Below are 18048 nucleotides of genomic sequence, written 5' to 3'. Positions count from 1 at the left end.
AAAGCACTGAGATCTTAATCCCCTGCTCTACTCACTTTACACTTGGTACAACAATAATGCCATCTACAACTTTGCTGATGGTACCAAGAAAGGTGTATCAAGAAAGGTGATTAGTTTGCATACAGGATAGAGATTGAAAACTTGGCTGAATGGTGCATCAACAACAATCTTGCACTCAATATCACCAAAATTAAGGAACTAAGCCAGAGGTATACAATCCAGTGATCATTGGGGGATCAGAGGTGGAGAGGATGAGCAAATTTTAGTTCTTGGGAGTCACTATCTCTGAGGATCTTTCCTGGACCCAATACATTATGGCATTGTGAAGAAACCACGTCATCATCTCTACTTCCTCTGGAGTTTGCAGAGGTTTGGTATTACATCGCAAACCCTAGCAAATTTCTATAGATGTGTGGTGGAAAGTGTGCTGAGCGGTTGCATAATGGTGTGGTATGGGGACACCAACACCAAAGCCCTCCAAAAGATAGTGGATACAGCCTAGAACATCACAGGCAAAAACCTCCCCACTATTCAGAACATCTACAGGGAATGTTGCCGTCGGAGAGCAGCAGCAGCATTTATCAAGGATTCACACCACATAGTTGATTCTTGCTGCCATCAGAAAAGAGGTATAGGTGCCATAAGACTCACACCATCAGGTTCAGTACAGCTTCTACCCCTCCACCATTAAACTCCTCAACAACAAATTCAATTGACTCATTTAAGGGTCTTACTTGTGCACTTTATTGACTTTTTTTCTCTCTGTATTGCAATCAGTTTATTTACATCTGTTACCTGTTTAGTTTTTTATTTGTTTACATGTGTACACTATGTACAGTTTCTTTTTGCATTTCCAATAAGTGGTAATTCTCCATCGCCCACAAGGTAAAGAATCTCGGTTATATGTGATGTCATGTATGTTCTCTGACAATAAATCTGAAATAATCTGGAGAGGAAGGAAAAATGAGAAATTGTACATTTGTTCAAAATAAAGCATGACCTATTTGATTAAGTGGATGTTTTAAAAGCTACGCAGTTCAAGCTAATTTGAATAAATTAAATCAAACATGTGGAATGCATGTATCATCGAGTTAACTACTGGTAACTGCCACTGAAATTGCTGTTCATGTACAGTAAAACCCATGTTATCTGGAATTCAAGCAACTGGCAAAGAAATTGCATAAAAGAAATAGGTAAAATATACGGAAGTTCAAAATTGGCATGTCTTGACATTAGTTTACCAATCCACACAACACACATTCTCAAGCAACCAGAAAATATGCTTATCTGGCATCTTCCAATCCCCATAGTTGCCAGACACCAAAGGTTTTACTGTATCTACTTGCATTACTAGGTATTCAGTTTGTAATTGGTGACCATTTGTTACTTTATGATTCAGATACTCAAAGAAAGTGATGGATAAAGTGTTGGAAATGGGAGAAGGGATCAATGTTGCAGATCCTCCAGTTCACACGACAAGAGACGAATTAGTAGCTAATAAAAAGAAAAGGGAGCTTCCAAAAAGCAATGGTTAGTAGATTATCTTTATAACAAAGCTTTGAAAGATTTATTTTTGACTTTGCTTGTCTGTTTCATTAAAATGAACTGCAATTTATTCAGTGCTCAATACCTGTACAATGTCTTTTAAAACATAATTACCCTCATATTTTGTGGTTGTTTTGACCAAAAATTATTTTTTTATTTAAATATGCACTGATATTTTCCAAGGATGGGATCACTATCAAAGTGCTATTCTAAAGGGCCTCATTGTCGCTTCCTGTGTTGTTTTGATTGCATTTCCGAGTTGAACGTTCAGTATGTGGATCTCTTGCTTCTTATTGCGGATTGATGTGTACAGCCAGCATCTTAAATGCTTTGTTTTGGTTAACGTTATCTGAAAGACACTATTGCAATGATATTTTAATGTGGAACTGTTACGAGCCCAAGGACCCCAAAACCCAGCAGCAATAGACATTCACCAAGACATTCTGTCATGTTTCTTCAGTCTTTCAAACAAGATCTGTTTTAAAATGTGACCTACTCTAAATCTTATAAATTCTCCCCAAACATTAAAATTGTTACACCTCCCTTTCTTTAAAGGAATTTTAACTCTGAGTTAAAATTCAGTAATAACAAAACTGTCTTTAAAACCTCTAAAAATATAACAATTCACAATATATACATGTCATAATAAAGTAATAATGTTGACAGCATTCTATACAAGATAAAATTTAACATCTTGATAGACAATCAGCTATTATATTATTTAACCGTCTGATATGAACAATTTGCAGATTATATTCTTGTAATATCAAACTCCAGTTTAACGATCTTCTGTTCTTGTTCTTCATTTTATTCAAAAACACCAAAAGATTGTGGTCAGTAAGTACCATAATTGGTTCTTGAGAAGTACTGAGATACACATCAAAATTCTGCAAAGATAACACAATAGCCAATAGTTCTTTCTCAATGGTAGAATAGTTTATTCGATGAACATTAAATTTCTTTGAAAAGTAGACAACTGGATGGTCAATTTCATTATGTTTTTGCAATAAAACTAACCCTGCTGCTACCTCACTCGCATCCACTGCTACAGAAAAAGATTTATCAAAGTCAGGAGATTTTAACACAGGATAATGACATAGCATATCCTTTAAATTTCTAAAGCTGTCTGACACTCTTTAGTCCACACAAATTTCTCCCCTTTCTTCAAAAGGTTGGTTAAAGGAAGAACAACCTCAGCAAAATTTCTGCAAAACTTCCTATAATATCCTGCCATTCCTAAAAACTTTCTCACTGCCTTCTTACCATTGGGAATAGGAAACTCAGAAGTTGCATTCACATTTGCAACTTTGCCATGACCAACTACATGACCCAAGTATGTCACAGTGGGATTTGCAAATTCACTCTTCGCTAAGTTAACAGTTAAGTTTGTTTTGGATAATCTTGTAAACAATTTGTCCAATTCCTTCAAATGTTCTTCCTATGTGTCACTTTTTATGACCAAATCATCAATATAAGCATCTGAATGTGTTAACCCTTGGATTACCGAATTAATCATCCTTTGAAATGTTGCAGGGGCATTTTTCATGCCAAAAGGTAACACATTGTACTCATATAAGCCAGATGAGTAACAAAAGCTGAAATATTCCTTCCTCTCTCAGTTAAAGGCATACACCAGTAACCTTTCAGCAAGAAATTTAGCTTTTCCAATCTTATCAATGCAGTCATCTATTCTTGGAATAGGATAAGCATCTGTTTTAGTTACTGCATTAACCTTCCTGTAATCTGTACAAAACCTAACAGTTCCATCTGGTTTCAGTACCAGAATACAAGGAGAACTCCAATTTGAGTTTGAAGGTCTAATAATATCATATCTCAACATATGTTCCACCTCCTGATCCACAATTTTACTTTTCTGAATGTTTATTCTGTACGGGTGTTGTTTAATGGGATTTGCCTCTCCAACATCCACATCGTGATGAATCAATGATGTCCTTTTTGGAACGTCAGGAAAAAGATCTGTGTACTTTAAAATTAAATCCTTCAACTGTATCTGTTGTGAATTAAGATGAACTAACTTTTCCTCTAATTTTTTCAAAATTTCTGAGTTAGACAAGGGCACAGGAACCATGGTTTCTTTAAGGTTATCCTCACAAGATTTTATTTCCATAATCTCATGATCCACCACTTCCTCCACTCTGTCAACAGCCAACACCTCTGATCCAGATTGTTCTCCACTACCATTATTCTCATAATAAGGTTTCAAAACCTTATGTGACAAACCTGAGTTTTATTCCTTCTATCTGGAGTGTTGACAACATAGTTAACATCATTCAATTTTGATTTAACTGTACGAACCAGAAAATCTAGCTTTCAAAGGATTGTCATGTGTTGGAAACAAAATCAAAACTTTACTTCCTACCTTAAAATTCCTCATTTGAGCTTTCCTATCAAATAAACACTTCATTTTACCCTGAGCCATTTCTAAATTCTCTTGTTCAGTTACTGCTTTGTTTGCTAATTCAGCAAGACTTGCATCTGCTTTCCGCTGCTGAATTAACCTCTTTCCTTGACAAAGAAAAATCCTTACTCCCACAATTATCCTTCTCTTTCAAAACCATTTCAGAATCACTTGGCAAATCTCTGTCAACTGGATCTTCATCTCTCAATAATTTCTTAGACATGGACCTTGTTACTGCACATGCAGGATATATCTCACAATTCTCTTCCACCTCATCTTTCCTAGGCCTGCTTGTTTTATCTTCTGCCAAATCATTCCCTAAATAGAATTAAGACCCCCTGCATGGGTAACTTTGAAATTACTCCTACCACAACAGGTCCTTTAACTAACTCTGAATTTAGCACTATTTTGTGAAGCGATATCGACTCCACTTCACTTCAAAGTTGTCTCCCCTGTGTCAGTTGTTTGATCAAGAGATAAAACTCCTTGTACTAACAGTGATTGTGCTAAACCAGTATCCCAGAGAATTTTAACTGGAATGTGTGATTCTCCCTCCTTCACTGAAACAAAACCATCTGAAACAAAAGGTTTGAAAACATCCATGACACCCTTATCAGATTTAGAACATTTGCTCTGCCTAAATTCAACTGTTTGAATACATCCTTCTGGTAAAAACCTTCTTTTTTTTAATTTTTCAATACTAGACAATTTGCAATAACATGACCAGGTTTTTTTTACAAAAATTATATACAAATCCAGAAGTTCTGACCTTTCTAACCTCTCCAGATTTAATTTGAGGCTTACTATCCTGCTCCACATTAATCCCCTGAACACACTTATTACTCTGTTCCACATTAACTTTTTGAAAATGTCTACCATTTTGAGATGTATTTTTATGAATTAATGCAAATTGATCTGCGAATCTAGCTGCATCCTGCCACATAGCCAAATCTTTCTCTTCCAGGTATAATTTAATCTCCTTCGGAACACACCTAATTTCTTCAATCAAAATCAATTCTCTCAATCTTTTAAAATCATTCCTTTGGAGGTGCACCAACAGGCAAACCATACAGATTTCTTCAAAGCAAAATCCATATAAGATTGATTCCATGTTTTTATCAATCTCCTAAATTTTTGTCTGTACGCTTCAGGAACCAACTCATAAGCTTTCAAAACAGCTTCTTTAACTATATCATAATTAGACACTTGTGTAGTCAAGCTAGAGGATGCAATTTGTGCTTTTCTTTTCAATACACTTTGGAGCATCAAAGTCCACTTCTCTTTTGGCCATTTTGAGCTCTCAGCAACCTTTTCAAAAAGCTGAAAATAGGTATCTATATCTCCCTCATCAAAAGGAGACACTAGATTTACCTCTTTACTAGGCAAAAACCTCTCCCCAGGAGTTACATCTTCAGCTCTTTCTTTCCTCCTTCTCAATTTTCATTCTCTCTAATTGATACTGTCTTTCAGCTAACTCTAACTCATGTCTCCTCTGTTTTTCAGCTTCTTCCCTTATTCTTCTCTTTGCCTTTTAGCCTCTTCTCTTTGCCTTTTAGCCTCTTCTCTCTGCCTTTCAGCTTGGTTTGCCTCATACCGTCTCTGTTTCTCGGCCTCTTCTATCCTCAATTTCTCCAATTCCAATTGGAACTCACCAGGTCGATCCTCTGGAAAATCTTCTAAGTCCTTCTGAACAAATTTACCCTCATCTATATATTTCACTATAATCCTCTGAATTTGTACTTTCCTCATCCAATATTTAACTTCAGTCAGTTTTAATGCCTTAGAAATAACCATCAGTTCCTCTTTTCTCTTGCTTCTCAGCTCTGCAAGTGACGGTTTTGACAAAAACTTACCAACATCCATTGCTGCTGTTTTCCACACTCAAGCTTTAAATTAGCTTGAAAAAAAAAACAACCAATCGAGTAGTAACCCACAAAACTCGTGTTCAATTGACTGGACGATTCCCCATAAAATGTTACGAGCCCCAAGGACCCCAAAACCCAGCAGCAATAGACAGACATTCACCAAGATATTCTGTCATGTTTCTTCAGTCTTTCAAACAAAATCTGTTTTAAAATGTGTGTGTATATATGTGACCTTCTCTAAATCTTATAAATTATCCTCAGATATTAATATTGTTACAGTACCTCATAGCATCCCAGGGTTGAACTAGCCACTTACTGCTTCTGCATTGTTATTGATGTGGAGTGTTTTGTAAAGTACATTAATTATTTGGACAAGGATGTTTGTGGCAAGTTGAGGAAATTTTTGTTGATGTCATAAAAATATGTGCAATGGTGGACAATGAAAAAGGTTGCCTAGGTTTCCAGCAGGTTCTAGATCAGATATGATCTGGAGTAAGGATTAGCAGATACATTTCAGCTTGGGCAAGTGAGGCACGACATTTAGGTAAATCAAACCACAGCAGGGCTAGCTTGTTAATGGCTGGACTCTTAAAGTGTGTTGGGAAGCTGAGAGATATATCTCTTTAAAGATGGCAGCACAGGTATACAGAGTATTGAAGAGAGGGTTTGGGATGTTTCCCTTCATCAGACTTGGCATTAAAATCAAGTGTTTGGCTTTAATTTAGATGCAGGCACCTAATCTTTTATCTGGATCGTCAGGACCAGAAACTTGTTCAGAATCTTCTGGATTTCAGAATTGTTTAAATGGCAGTCACTTTAAGCCTGCCTGCCCAAGTCGTGCTGCCATCTCCCCCCGCCACCCACTCACCAGCCCATCTTGCTGCCATCTCTCCCCCCTTGCCCACTCACCCAAGTCGTGCTGCTGTCTCTCCCTGCCTGAGTTACACTGCCTCTCTCTCTTTCTCTCCCCCACAGCCCCACTGCTATACCAGTGCCAGGAGAATGCCCCCCCCCCCCCAGGTTCCCCTGCACTGGCACAGTGGTTTCAGCTGCGTGGGGGATTATGGGTAGCAATGATGGCCATTGATCCTGCATTGAGTCATTGCCAGGCTGACTAAAAGCGCAGTGATGCTGGACAGGCTTCAGTATATGACAATTTGGAGGCACTTATAAAGTAGTGAAACGACATGGGATATTCCAACATGAGTTGAGCAAGGGTCATGCTTAATGGGTAGGGTACTTATAAAGTAATGATACCACTAATTAGCGATGTGGAATGCGACAGGATACACGGGAGTTGAGCAAGGGTCGCATCGGGTCACGTTTGGCACCAAACTCTATATTTGATAAGCAGATATTATCTACCAGAAAAAAAAAATGCTGGTTTTTGGAGGTTACCATTTGTTGGAACTCTAGATGAAAGGTTAGGCAACTGTTTCTTTCTTTGGCTTGGCTTTGCGGATGAAGATTTATGGAGGGGTATGTCCACGTCTGCTGCAGGCTCATTGGTAACTGACAAGTCCGATGCGGGACAGGCAGGCACAGTTGCAGTGGTTGCAAGGGAAAATTGGTTGGTTGGGGTTGAGTGTTGGGTTTTTCCTCTTTTGTCCGTGAGGTGGGCTCTGCGATCTTCTTCAAAGGAGGTTGCTGCCCGCCGAACTGTGAGGCGCCAAGATGCACGGTTGGAGGCAAGATCAGCCCACTGGCGATGGTCAATGTGGCAGGCATCAAGAGATTTCTTTAAGCAGTCCTTGTACCTCTTTGGTGCACCTCTGTCTCAGTGGTCAGTGGAGAGCTCGCCATAGAACACGATCTTGGGAAGGCGATGGTCTTCCATTCTGGAGACGTGACCCACCCAGCGCAGTTGGGTCTTCAGCAGCATGGATTCGATGCTTGCGGACTCTGCCAGCTCGAGTACTTCGATGTTGGTGATGAAGTCATTCCAATGAATGTTGAGGATGGAGCGGAGACACCGCTGATGGAAGCGTTCTAGGAGCCATAGGTGATGCCGGTAGAGGACCCATGATTCGGAGCCGAACAGGAGCGTGGGTATGACAATGGCTCTGTACACGCTGATCTTTGTGTGTTTCTTCAGGTGGTTGTTTTTCCAGACTCTTTTGTGTAGTCTTCCAAAGGTGCTATTTGCCTTGGCGAGTCTGTTGTCTACCTCTTTGTCGATCCTTGCATCAGATGAAATGGTGCAGCTGAGGTAGGTAAACTGGTTGACCGTTTTGAGTTCTGTGTGCCTGATGGAGTTGTGGGGGGGCTGATGGAGGACCTCAGTTTTCTTCAGGCTGATTTCCAGGCCAAACATTTTGGCAGTTTCCGCAAAACAGGACATCATGCGCTGGAGAGCTGACTCTGAATGGGCAACTAAAGCGGCATCGTCTGCAAAGAGTAGTTCACGGACAAGTTGCTCTTGTGTCTTGGTGTGAGCTTCCAGGCACCTCAGATTGAAGAGACTGCCATCCGTGTGGTACCGGATGGTAATAGCTCTTCCAGCACATGAGCCTGTGCCACTCAAATGCTCATTTGAGAATAAGTGACCTACAACCCCTTGCATCTTGGGAATGTTGGAGGAATTCTGAGCTCTCAAGGGAATCCCACACGGACACAGAGAGAACATCTAAACTCCTTATAGATAGCAGCGAATTTGAGCCTGAGTCACTTGTGCTGTAACTGCTACACTGCTGTGATGTCCTGCTGAAGGTATAAAAGATTTTGATGATGCCACACTTGAAATATTGTCATCTAGCTAAGGGAAGGATATTATAAAGTTGGAAAGGGTACAGAAGAAGCTTATGAAGTTGTGAAGGATTGGGGAAGTTGAGTTGTGAGTGGCTGGAAAAACTCGGCCTGTTTTTCTTTAAGTACAAAAGTTAAGAGGGGAGATTATTGAGGTCTGTAAAATCATGAGGGGCATAGATAAGGTGAATGGTAATAGTCTATTTCCTAGAGCACAAGAATCTAAGACAAGAGGAAATCGACGGCACGATACAACTCCATCTGCCCTTTCTCAGCCCAGCACTGTGTCCCATCACTGTCCCTCTGTAACCTCTGGCAACCCTCCAGATTATCCACACCACCATCAAACTTGGTGTCATTTGCAAACTTACCAACCCATCCTCCCACATTCTCACCCAGCTAATTTATAAAAACCATAGAGGATCCCAGAACAGATCCCTGAGGAGCATCACTTATCACCAACCAACATGCTGCAGAATACAATCCATCCACAACCACCCTCTGTCTTCTCTGGGCAAGTCAATTCTGTATCCACAAAGCAAGACACCTTTTGGATTCCATGCCTCCTTACTTTCTGAAAGAGCCTTATCAAGTGCCTTACTGAAATCCATATGTATTACATCCACCACTCTATCTTCATCAACGTGCTTAGTTATATGGTCAAAGTATTCAGTAATGCTCATGAGTCATGACCTTCCCCAGATGAACCCATGCTTACTCTCCCAGATCAGATCTCTAAATGCTTATAAATCCTCTCTCTCAGGATCTTCTCCAACAGCTTGTCTACCACTGAAGTAAGACTCTTAGTCTATTTCCTGGGTTATTTTTACTTCCTTTCTTGAACAAGGGAACAACACTTGCAACATCCAATCCTCCAGTACTTCCTGTCTCTAGTGAATGTGAATTATTCTTGTCTCAGGGTAATGGAACAAGCTGCCAGACAAAATGGTGGAGGCACCAGACAATGAAGATCTTGCTTCCTGAACACTTTTGGGTGTATTTTATGGATTTTGTGCTGCTGACCACAAAAATAACCATGAAACTTTCCTATTACTTAATGTTTTTTTAAAAATATATGTAATCTATTGAATGATTTTCTGTCATATTTTAAGTCTCATAGTATATTGCCCACCAAGCAAGCTGTTTTGGTCAGTCCAAGCATGCTTGGGCATGCACTCAGTGCAGGTACTATACAAATGTTGTCTTAGGCCTGGACATGCTTCGTCAGGATAGATGCAGACACGCTATAAAAACAGCTCACATACAGATGCTGTGTATTACATTGATATAGATCAAATGCATGTTGATGCACATGTTCTTCATGCAAGAGCATAGTGAGTGTACTTAATAGCAGTTATTCTCTTCAGGAAGATTCAATACAGCAGGAATGTCTCATCAATGTTGCAACAAATGCTCAAGCATGCATTTGGGTGACACAGGCTTATGTGCTGGAAGAGCCTGTTACCATGCTGTATCTCTAAATTAAATCCCAACACTTGTATTCAGTGCCCAGTCCAATGAAGGCAAACATCTCAAATACTCTCTTCACTACTCTGTATACCTGTGCTGCCATCTTTCTCATCTGTTACATTTGTGGCAAGTACACGCTTAATGCTAAATTCTATAAAAATTTGTTTAATGTTTCTCTGACAACCTATGTAATAGAGCAAATCTGAAATTATTTCTGTGTTCAGCTTGCAGTTGTTTTTCATAATCCCCTAATTTTGTTTCAGCAAGCTTACCTTTTGGGGGGAAAAAATTGTTGTCCAGTGTCATTACATAGATGAGTTGGGAATGGAGGGGTAGAGGCCTTATGCAAGCAAGTGGGACTAAAGCAGGGGGAGAAGCCTGTTCCTCATGATTGAGATGAGCCTGTGGGGTTTTTTCCATGCTATAGGACCCTGAAACAGATATTCTGTTCATTTCTTTTGCTGTGAATAATGAGATTTAACAATCTACAAAATGGTTGTCATGTTTCCCTAACCGTAATTAAACTATGATTAGTCAAGAAGAGCTGAGGCTCAACAGGAAGTAAACAAGAACTCTGCAGATGCTAGGGTCTATTTCAGTGCACAAAATTGCTGGAGAGACTCAGGACATGCAGCATCCATGGAAAATAAAACATCAGTCTGAGCCCTACAAGTGTGAGGTTCAGCAAGGTATCATGTAAATTAGAATGTCAGCTTTTTTTTAATTGTCCTATTTTGCCATCTATTGACTCTTTCATCTATTCACACTATTGATGTAATTCAGTGGAAGGTAAACTGAGGAGTTCCATGATAAATTCTTGGTATTTAAACCAGTCTGCTTAACAAAATGTTAAGTGTTAGTGGGATGAGGTGTTTTTTTCTAATTTTTAAAAAATATTTTATTTATGATTTTCCAAACTAAAACAGTTATCAACATCATCAAGGTTAATGTTAACAGTATCCGCATTGAATACAATTTACAATGATCAATTCTATACAGAGTTTTCTGCAGAGTTCAAGTTCTTTGTGTTTTGTTTTAACTTCAGAGAATAGACTGTTTTGAACAAATATAGTAAAACCCCCTAGTATCCAGCACCTATTGAAGATTGGTAGATGCCGGATAAGTATTTTCCAGTTGCTTGAAACTTACTCTTATAATACCTAACTAATACACCTGCATTAAGAATAAACAGTTTAAAGGACAAAATGCAAAAATACTATACTGTACTTGAACTGAACAAACATCACTTGCATGAATATATAAACTTTAAAGCATTTTACTTTATTTTCATTCACATTCTTTGAAAACATTTAACAGTCACTGCATCTGCAGGTTCCTCCCCCTTCTTAGAGCTGCCCAAAAGATGAACAGTAGCATTATAGATAATTAACTCCTCCCTCCCTCCCCAAGTTTACAGATCAAGCCTGTGACTGGAGCAACTCTTACTAAGCAGGGTTAAAGAGACACTTTTTTTTTAACTTTATTTAAGATTTTATAACATGAATAACATATAGAATTACATTTAAAAAAATTAAGAACAAAATAATAAAATTACAATACAGTATCAGTAATCTAAATAAACTATACCCTCCCCAATAATTATTACACATTAATAACCCAACTCAAATTAGTCCAACCCCCTCTTTCCCCACCCAAAATAAAGAGTGAAGAATTAATAAAGTTAATAATATATGTGAGAAAAAAAACCCACTTACAAAAAAAACAAAAACATAACCGATTAAAATACTAACAAAAAGAAAAGTAGCTAATACTAAGATATCAGACTTAAAAAACATATTTAAATCAAACTTAAATGCATATATTTAACAAACAGAGTTAAGATGAAACATATATTTAACTCAAACTTAATATAAAAAATTAGTAAAGTTAGTAACATTGTCTATTAAAAATTCTTAAACAATAATCAATTCTTTAAAAAAATTGTAGCATGAGAAAAAAAAGATGAAAAAAAACTTTCTCTATAGAGATAAACCTTCACCAAATATCAACTAACTTCACATCTATCATCATATTAGTCACATAAACTACCATCTTAAAACAAAATTCAAACCTCATTAAACATTGTATAATTCAATTTTAGTACTCTTCCACCATTTTTCCCTTTTGCTCTTGAATAATTATCCAATAAAAGCTCCAATACCACATTTAAATATCCCCAATTATTACGTTAAAATTCAGATATCCAAATAATAAAAACACATCTACAACGAAATCTATATCTTCAACAAATGGAGCATAAACCACAAACAAAATTCAAGCCTCATTAAGAATTGTACAATTCAATTTATAACTTTCACCATTATTCCCTTCGTTCTATAACTAAAATAGCAAAATAATATACACCAGAATTACCACTCCTTTCACCTTAAAGTTAAAGAAAAAATATTTAAAAAACTTATCCATCCCATTCACATTTAAATTTCAAATATTCCTTATCTACTGAATAAACTTTACAAAAAAACCACATCAATTTTTAGTTTTTTAAACAATCAAATACTTTCTTATGCTTTTTTTTAATAAACACAAAAAAAAACCCTTCACTCTTTAATCTAATAATACCAAAAAAGGGAAAAAAAAATGGGTAGGAGGTTAAAAATACCCCCTCCCGTCTAAACCGCACAATGCGGTAACTCCCAAATAAAAATGGGTGTGAGATAACTCACAGATAGCAGATGACTTTCAGGAAATAGTGCCCATCCAGTTCTCTCCCCCAACTCTCACTTCATCTTAAACTAACATCATCATTATTTAATATTCCTTTTTTTTTAAAAAATTAGAAAAAAAAAGAACAACTCTTCTTTTAATCAACTCCAACTGCCGAGTCATCATTACAACCATTCCTTCTTGGAGCACGGCTTTTTTCTTCCATCTCTTGTCTCCTTAGAGATCGCGGCGGACTACGTCTCTGTTGAAACTGAGTAATTGGCAGCTCTTGAGCAAATGCTATAGCTTCCTTTGGAGAATCAAAGAACTTTGGTTGGTAACCATCTTGAAAAACCTTCAAAACAGCTGGATATCTAAAGGTTGCCTTATAACCTTTCTTCCACAACAACTCTTTAGCAGAGTTGAATTCCCGTCGTTGGAACATAACTTCTTGACTCAAATCCGCATAGAAGAAAACTCAATTATTTTGAATCATCAAGGGTGATTTTCTCTGTTGTGCATTTCTAATAGCCACTCGTAAAATTATTTCTCTGTCGTAATAGTTCAAGCAACGAACCAAAACAGGTCTTGGACTTTGATCTGAAATAGGTCTTCTACGCAAGGCTCTGTGAGCACGTTCCAGTATTATACCTTCCGGGAAATGTTCTTGACCCAGCACCTGCGGAATCCATTCAGTAAAAAATTTTCTTGGGTCTGGTCCCTCCATTCCTTCCGGCAAACCAATAATCTTTATATTGTTCCGTCTGGATTGGTTTTCCAAATAATCAATCTTTTTCACCAAATTTTTATTTTGAGTTTGTAAATCTTCGACCATTTTGGTCACATCTGAAACTTGATCTCGTATTTCGTCTATATCTTCTTCACACGAATTAAATTTATCTCTCACTTCAAGCTTAAAAGCTCCAAACTCGGCCATCTGTTGAGAATTTATTTCCATCAGAGTATTGAACCTAGTACCAAATTCAGTCATAATCTTAGATAATCCCTGCATTGTATAAGATAATTTAGATTCAAGATTCACAAGAATCTTTTCAATTGGAAGAGATTCTGGCTCAACAGATTCCTGCTTCTTCTGCATAACCAAAGGGTCTTCTGTTGCTTCCTTCATTCTGGTTGCCTTCCTTGTAGTATAGCTGCGTGTGGAAACCCCAGCCACAGCCTCTCCAGCAATGACTGGAGGATGCTGGCCGGGATTTTCCCCAGTCCATAATGTGTTAATTTCTCCCAGTACATCAAGTTGTATAGGTTCTTTTATCTCAAAAGGTGCAGTTTGCAGTGCCACCCCTACAGTTGACAAATGCCTTTCCCCAGCCGGTACTTCAACTGATGTTACTACAAATGATTCATTCATAACATTGCCGTCAGATGCTACTGCACATGTGCGAACCTGAGTAACTCTTTGTTCTAAAGGCTGTTTGGCGCCCTCTTTAGAGGGCTCTACTGATGTAATATTGAACTCTACATCCGAAAGCTGTACCTTTCTCCTGGGATCCATTTCAGGGTGAGTATCGATGTCTTTCCTGTAGGTAGGCTCCAAAACTTGAACTTTTGGAAAATGTAGTTTTTTGATAATCTGTTGTCATTTTTTTTTTGCTCTTTTCCACCAATTGTACCATCATAAGTTAAATTAACAGCACTGAAGTTATCTAAACTTTTAAAGAATTTTAACGGGCATTTCTAGACAAAACAATAAGATAGAGTCAGGAGAGGACTGTAAGGCACGTCTGATCCTTACGCCATCTTGCCACGCCCCCCGGTTAAAGAGACACTTAAAGAGAATCACCCCAATGGCGGGCGGCATCAATCATCTCTCCAATGTGGGCAAGTGACACTATTGCTGTTTCACACAAGTTTATTCAAACAGCTGCTATGAGGGCACTCCACTAGATGAATATTTGCTCCTATCTTCACCAAAGGTTATGTGTTACTTCAGAGAGCATTTCCTTTTACAATTATACACTTGTTTATTTTTTTCTGCCTATTATGTTATTCTTATTTATTTTAATTTTTTTAAATTTTTTTCCTCTTTTTTTTTTGCCGGTTGCTTAAATTCTGGATACCAGGGATTTTCATTTTTGGTTTTGGTGGCACATTAGACAGCTGGGTTCAATCCTGCTCTTGTTTGCTGTCTATGTGGAGTTTGCACATTCTTCCTGTGATCACATGGGTTTATATGAGTGCTTTGCTTTCTTCATGCTGAAGATTGATGGGTTAAATGATTACTCTAAATGTAGATGTGTAGCAGATGAGTTTGAGCAGAGAGTTAAGATTGTGTAGCCATTTTGACGAAATTGTCTGCATCTGCCAAATTGCCCACCTCAGCTTATCCCAGTTGCCCACATTTGGCTCTTTCCCTATTCCTATTCCTGCCTAAATGAAGGGTATAGTTGATGGTAAGGTGAGAGGAAAAATGGGATTAGTGTAGCTGCACATCTGAGACAGTGATGGGATGTTAGTGGCAGGAAAGGAAATTTATATTTTAACATCCTTTGTGATCATCAAGTATTATCAAGTTGAGTATGTTGAGAACTGCTACTGAGCAATACTTTTATTTTTGTGAACTTGGTCTGAAGAATATTTAATCTTTTTGTATGATATCATTTTTCATAACATGTGTCTTTATAGCTGGCATGTGAGCGTTTCAGCTTTATAGATCTGGATCTACCAAATCAAAGTTGAAACCTGCCAAGTTAATTTCACTTTGAAAGGTTGAAAAGACACAAAGGGGAAATCTTGAATTTGCCTATTGATGTTAAATTCTAGGACAACCAGATATCTTGTCCAATCTCACTACATAGTCCGATTACCTCACCTTCAATTCGTGACACACCAATGAAGAATTTTATCCTCAAAAATAGCAAACTTCACAAGAACTTAATGAAGCATTAAACAATAAGAAAGAGGAGCAGGAGTTAGCCATTTGGGCTGTTGAGCCTGCTCTCCTATTCAATAACATTTTGGCTGATGTGGTACACTTTCTTGCCTTTTCCCCATAATTTCCCTATTATTCAAAAATATGTCTATCTGTGCCTTGTACATTTCATGAGGAGACCTTTACTGTTTCATTGGGCAGAGGTTTTCACAGATTTACTCTCTAGGATGAGCATTTCCTACTCAGGGTGTTAACTTATGAGAAATTGAATAGCCTGAGTTAGAAAGATTGGGGGAGGAGGGGGAAGATCTTTTATTATGAAATCATATGAAATCTGCAATTTTGGTCACCTAACTACAGAAAAGATATCAATAAGATTGAGAGTGTAGAAAAGATTTACTAGGATGTTGCCTGGTCTTCAGGAACTGAGTTACATGGACAGATTAAACATGTTAGGGATTTATTCCCTTAAGTATAGAAGAATGAAGGGAGATTTGATTGATGTGTTTAAAATTACGAGGGGTATAGACAGAGTAAATGTAAATAGGCTTGCAGCTGACGTGGATATTTACCCCTGCATAAATCTTCGTCCGCGAAGCCAAGCCAAAGAAAGAAGAAGGTGAGATACAAACCAGAAGACATGGGTGAATGGTTAAAGGGGAAAAGTTTAGGGAGAACATGAGGGAAAACAACTTCTCACAGAGTGTGGTGGAAGTGTGGAACGAGCTGCTAGCTGAAGTGAATGTTGTACAAGCCCTCCCAACTCCCTCTGTACAACAGCATGTTGCAATTTTTAACATTTAATAATCCAATCGACATTTTCTCCTTCCAGTGAATGATCTCCTACTTACCAACATTGTAGTTTGCCAGATACTTTATAATCTGGCTGCAGTCTCTTTGCATCCTCTGCTCAGTTTCCCATTCCACTCAATTTAGTGTTATCAGCAAACCTGGATATTCTAGACTAGGTTTCCTCTTGCAGATCATTTGAACAGTTGAAGCCCTAGCATGGACTGCTGCAGTATTCGCCCACCACTCATTACAAATCAGAGAAACACCCATTTATCCCAACTCTGCCTTCTATTGATTAATCAATGTTATAGAACAGTGGTTCTCAATCTTTTTCTTTCCACTCACATATCACTTTAAGTAATTCCTATGAAATCGGTGCTCTGTGATTCGTAAGGGATTGCTTACGGTGGTATGGGAAGGGAAGGTTGAGAATCACTGCTCTAGACCCAGTTGTCACTGAAATATTTTGCTTGAGAAAAATTGTCATTGGCCCATTTCCTTTGGAGTTGTGAAAACGTGCATTATAGAATCAATTAGGTACGATTAAAACAGTGGTTTTCAAACTTTTTCTTTCCACCCACATACCACCTCAAGCAATCCCTTACTAATCACAAAGCACCAGAGAAAATACTTAAAGTGGTGTGTGAATAGAAAGAGAAAGGTTGAGAACCACTGTTTTAGAATGTATAAACTGATTTTAGCTGTATCTGAACCTTCAAGAAATTGCTTACATTGGAATTGAACAAAATTAACTAAAATTAAAAAAGCTTTTGTTAAATTAGCTATTCTAGAAAATTTCCAGTAATTTAGAAACATCAGTTTATAGATTTTTGAAGTTATCATTTTTTATTTCTATCAATTAAACAGGGAAGGACAGGAGACTTTCTTCTGATTACGAACGACTTGTGAGCTATTAGTTTTGCCTTTCCTTATTTCAGAAATTTCTTAAAGTAAAGGGAACTTTTGTGCCTCATTAAGAGGCTATTTATTATTGCCATTTATTATACATGCAGTATATTAAATGACGTGACAGAAAAGTTTTTCAATTAAAGAAAATACGTGCTTAAGGTCAAGTGAAATACCTCTTACTACTTTCATTGTCAGAATTTCCTCTTGAGGTGCAGGAAATCTTCTTGTGGTAAAAACAGACTTCTTCCTTATTCTCCATAAATTGGTGATCTTAATTGAGTGCAACCTGAAGAATTCTTCCCTTGGGTAGTAAGAATGTTGAACGACCAAAGGAACTACTCACACTAACCATTTGAGACACTCATTCATGAAGCATTATTTATTTGTTTGTATAGATGAAATACTTGTCCTACATATGTATCGTTTGTCTCGATGTGTGTTATGTCTGGTTATGTGTCTATGTTTGCATGAGGACCGGAGAATGCTGTTTTGTCGGGTTGTACTTGCAATCGGATGACAATGAACTTGTCTTGAATTTGATCTCTACACTAAATGTTTTCTCTCATTGGCTTATTCACTTGTGGTAAATCAGTGGACCTGACAATTAGAATGTTTTATTTATGTAGCAGTTTATTTTTTGTTGGATTGAATTGTATCCATGCTGGTCAAATGTGGAGTTCTGTTTATGGATTTCTTGTTAATATTTTTTTAATGTTTGAGACACTAATAATTTGTAACAAAGTTCA

At 37.7% G+C, this 18048-nt stretch overlaps 1 protein-coding gene and 1 long non-coding RNA gene across 2 annotated transcripts in view; one reads left to right on the top strand and one right to left on the bottom strand.

Annotated features, from left to right (window-relative positions):
* Positions 1-18048, top strand: part of cdkn2aip (CDKN2A interacting protein) — a 35011-nt gene that overhangs the window by 11381 nt on the left and 5582 nt on the right. The window contains exon 2 of the mRNA XM_069940519.1: positions 1400-1530. Within this exon, the coding sequence (XP_069796620.1) occupies positions 1400-1530 (131 nt within the window). The remainder of the gene's footprint in view (positions 1-1399; positions 1531-18048) is intronic.
* On the bottom strand, positions 742-6200 carry LOC138764500 (uncharacterized). The gene is made up of 3 exons (XR_011358172.1): positions 6112-6200; positions 1660-1904; positions 742-946 (listed from the first exon to the last, which is right to left on the bottom strand). It is a non-coding gene; the product is annotated as an uncharacterized lncRNA (long non-coding RNA).

Source organism: Narcine bancroftii, chromosome 1 (genome assembly GCF_036971445.1).
Source record: "Narcine bancroftii isolate sNarBan1 chromosome 1, sNarBan1.hap1, whole genome shotgun sequence".
Lineage (NCBI taxonomy): Eukaryota > Metazoa > Chordata > Chondrichthyes > Torpediniformes > Narcinidae > Narcine > Narcine bancroftii.
Note: the sequence above shows the minus strand (reverse complement) of the source record. Positions and strands in the feature narration are given on the sequence as shown.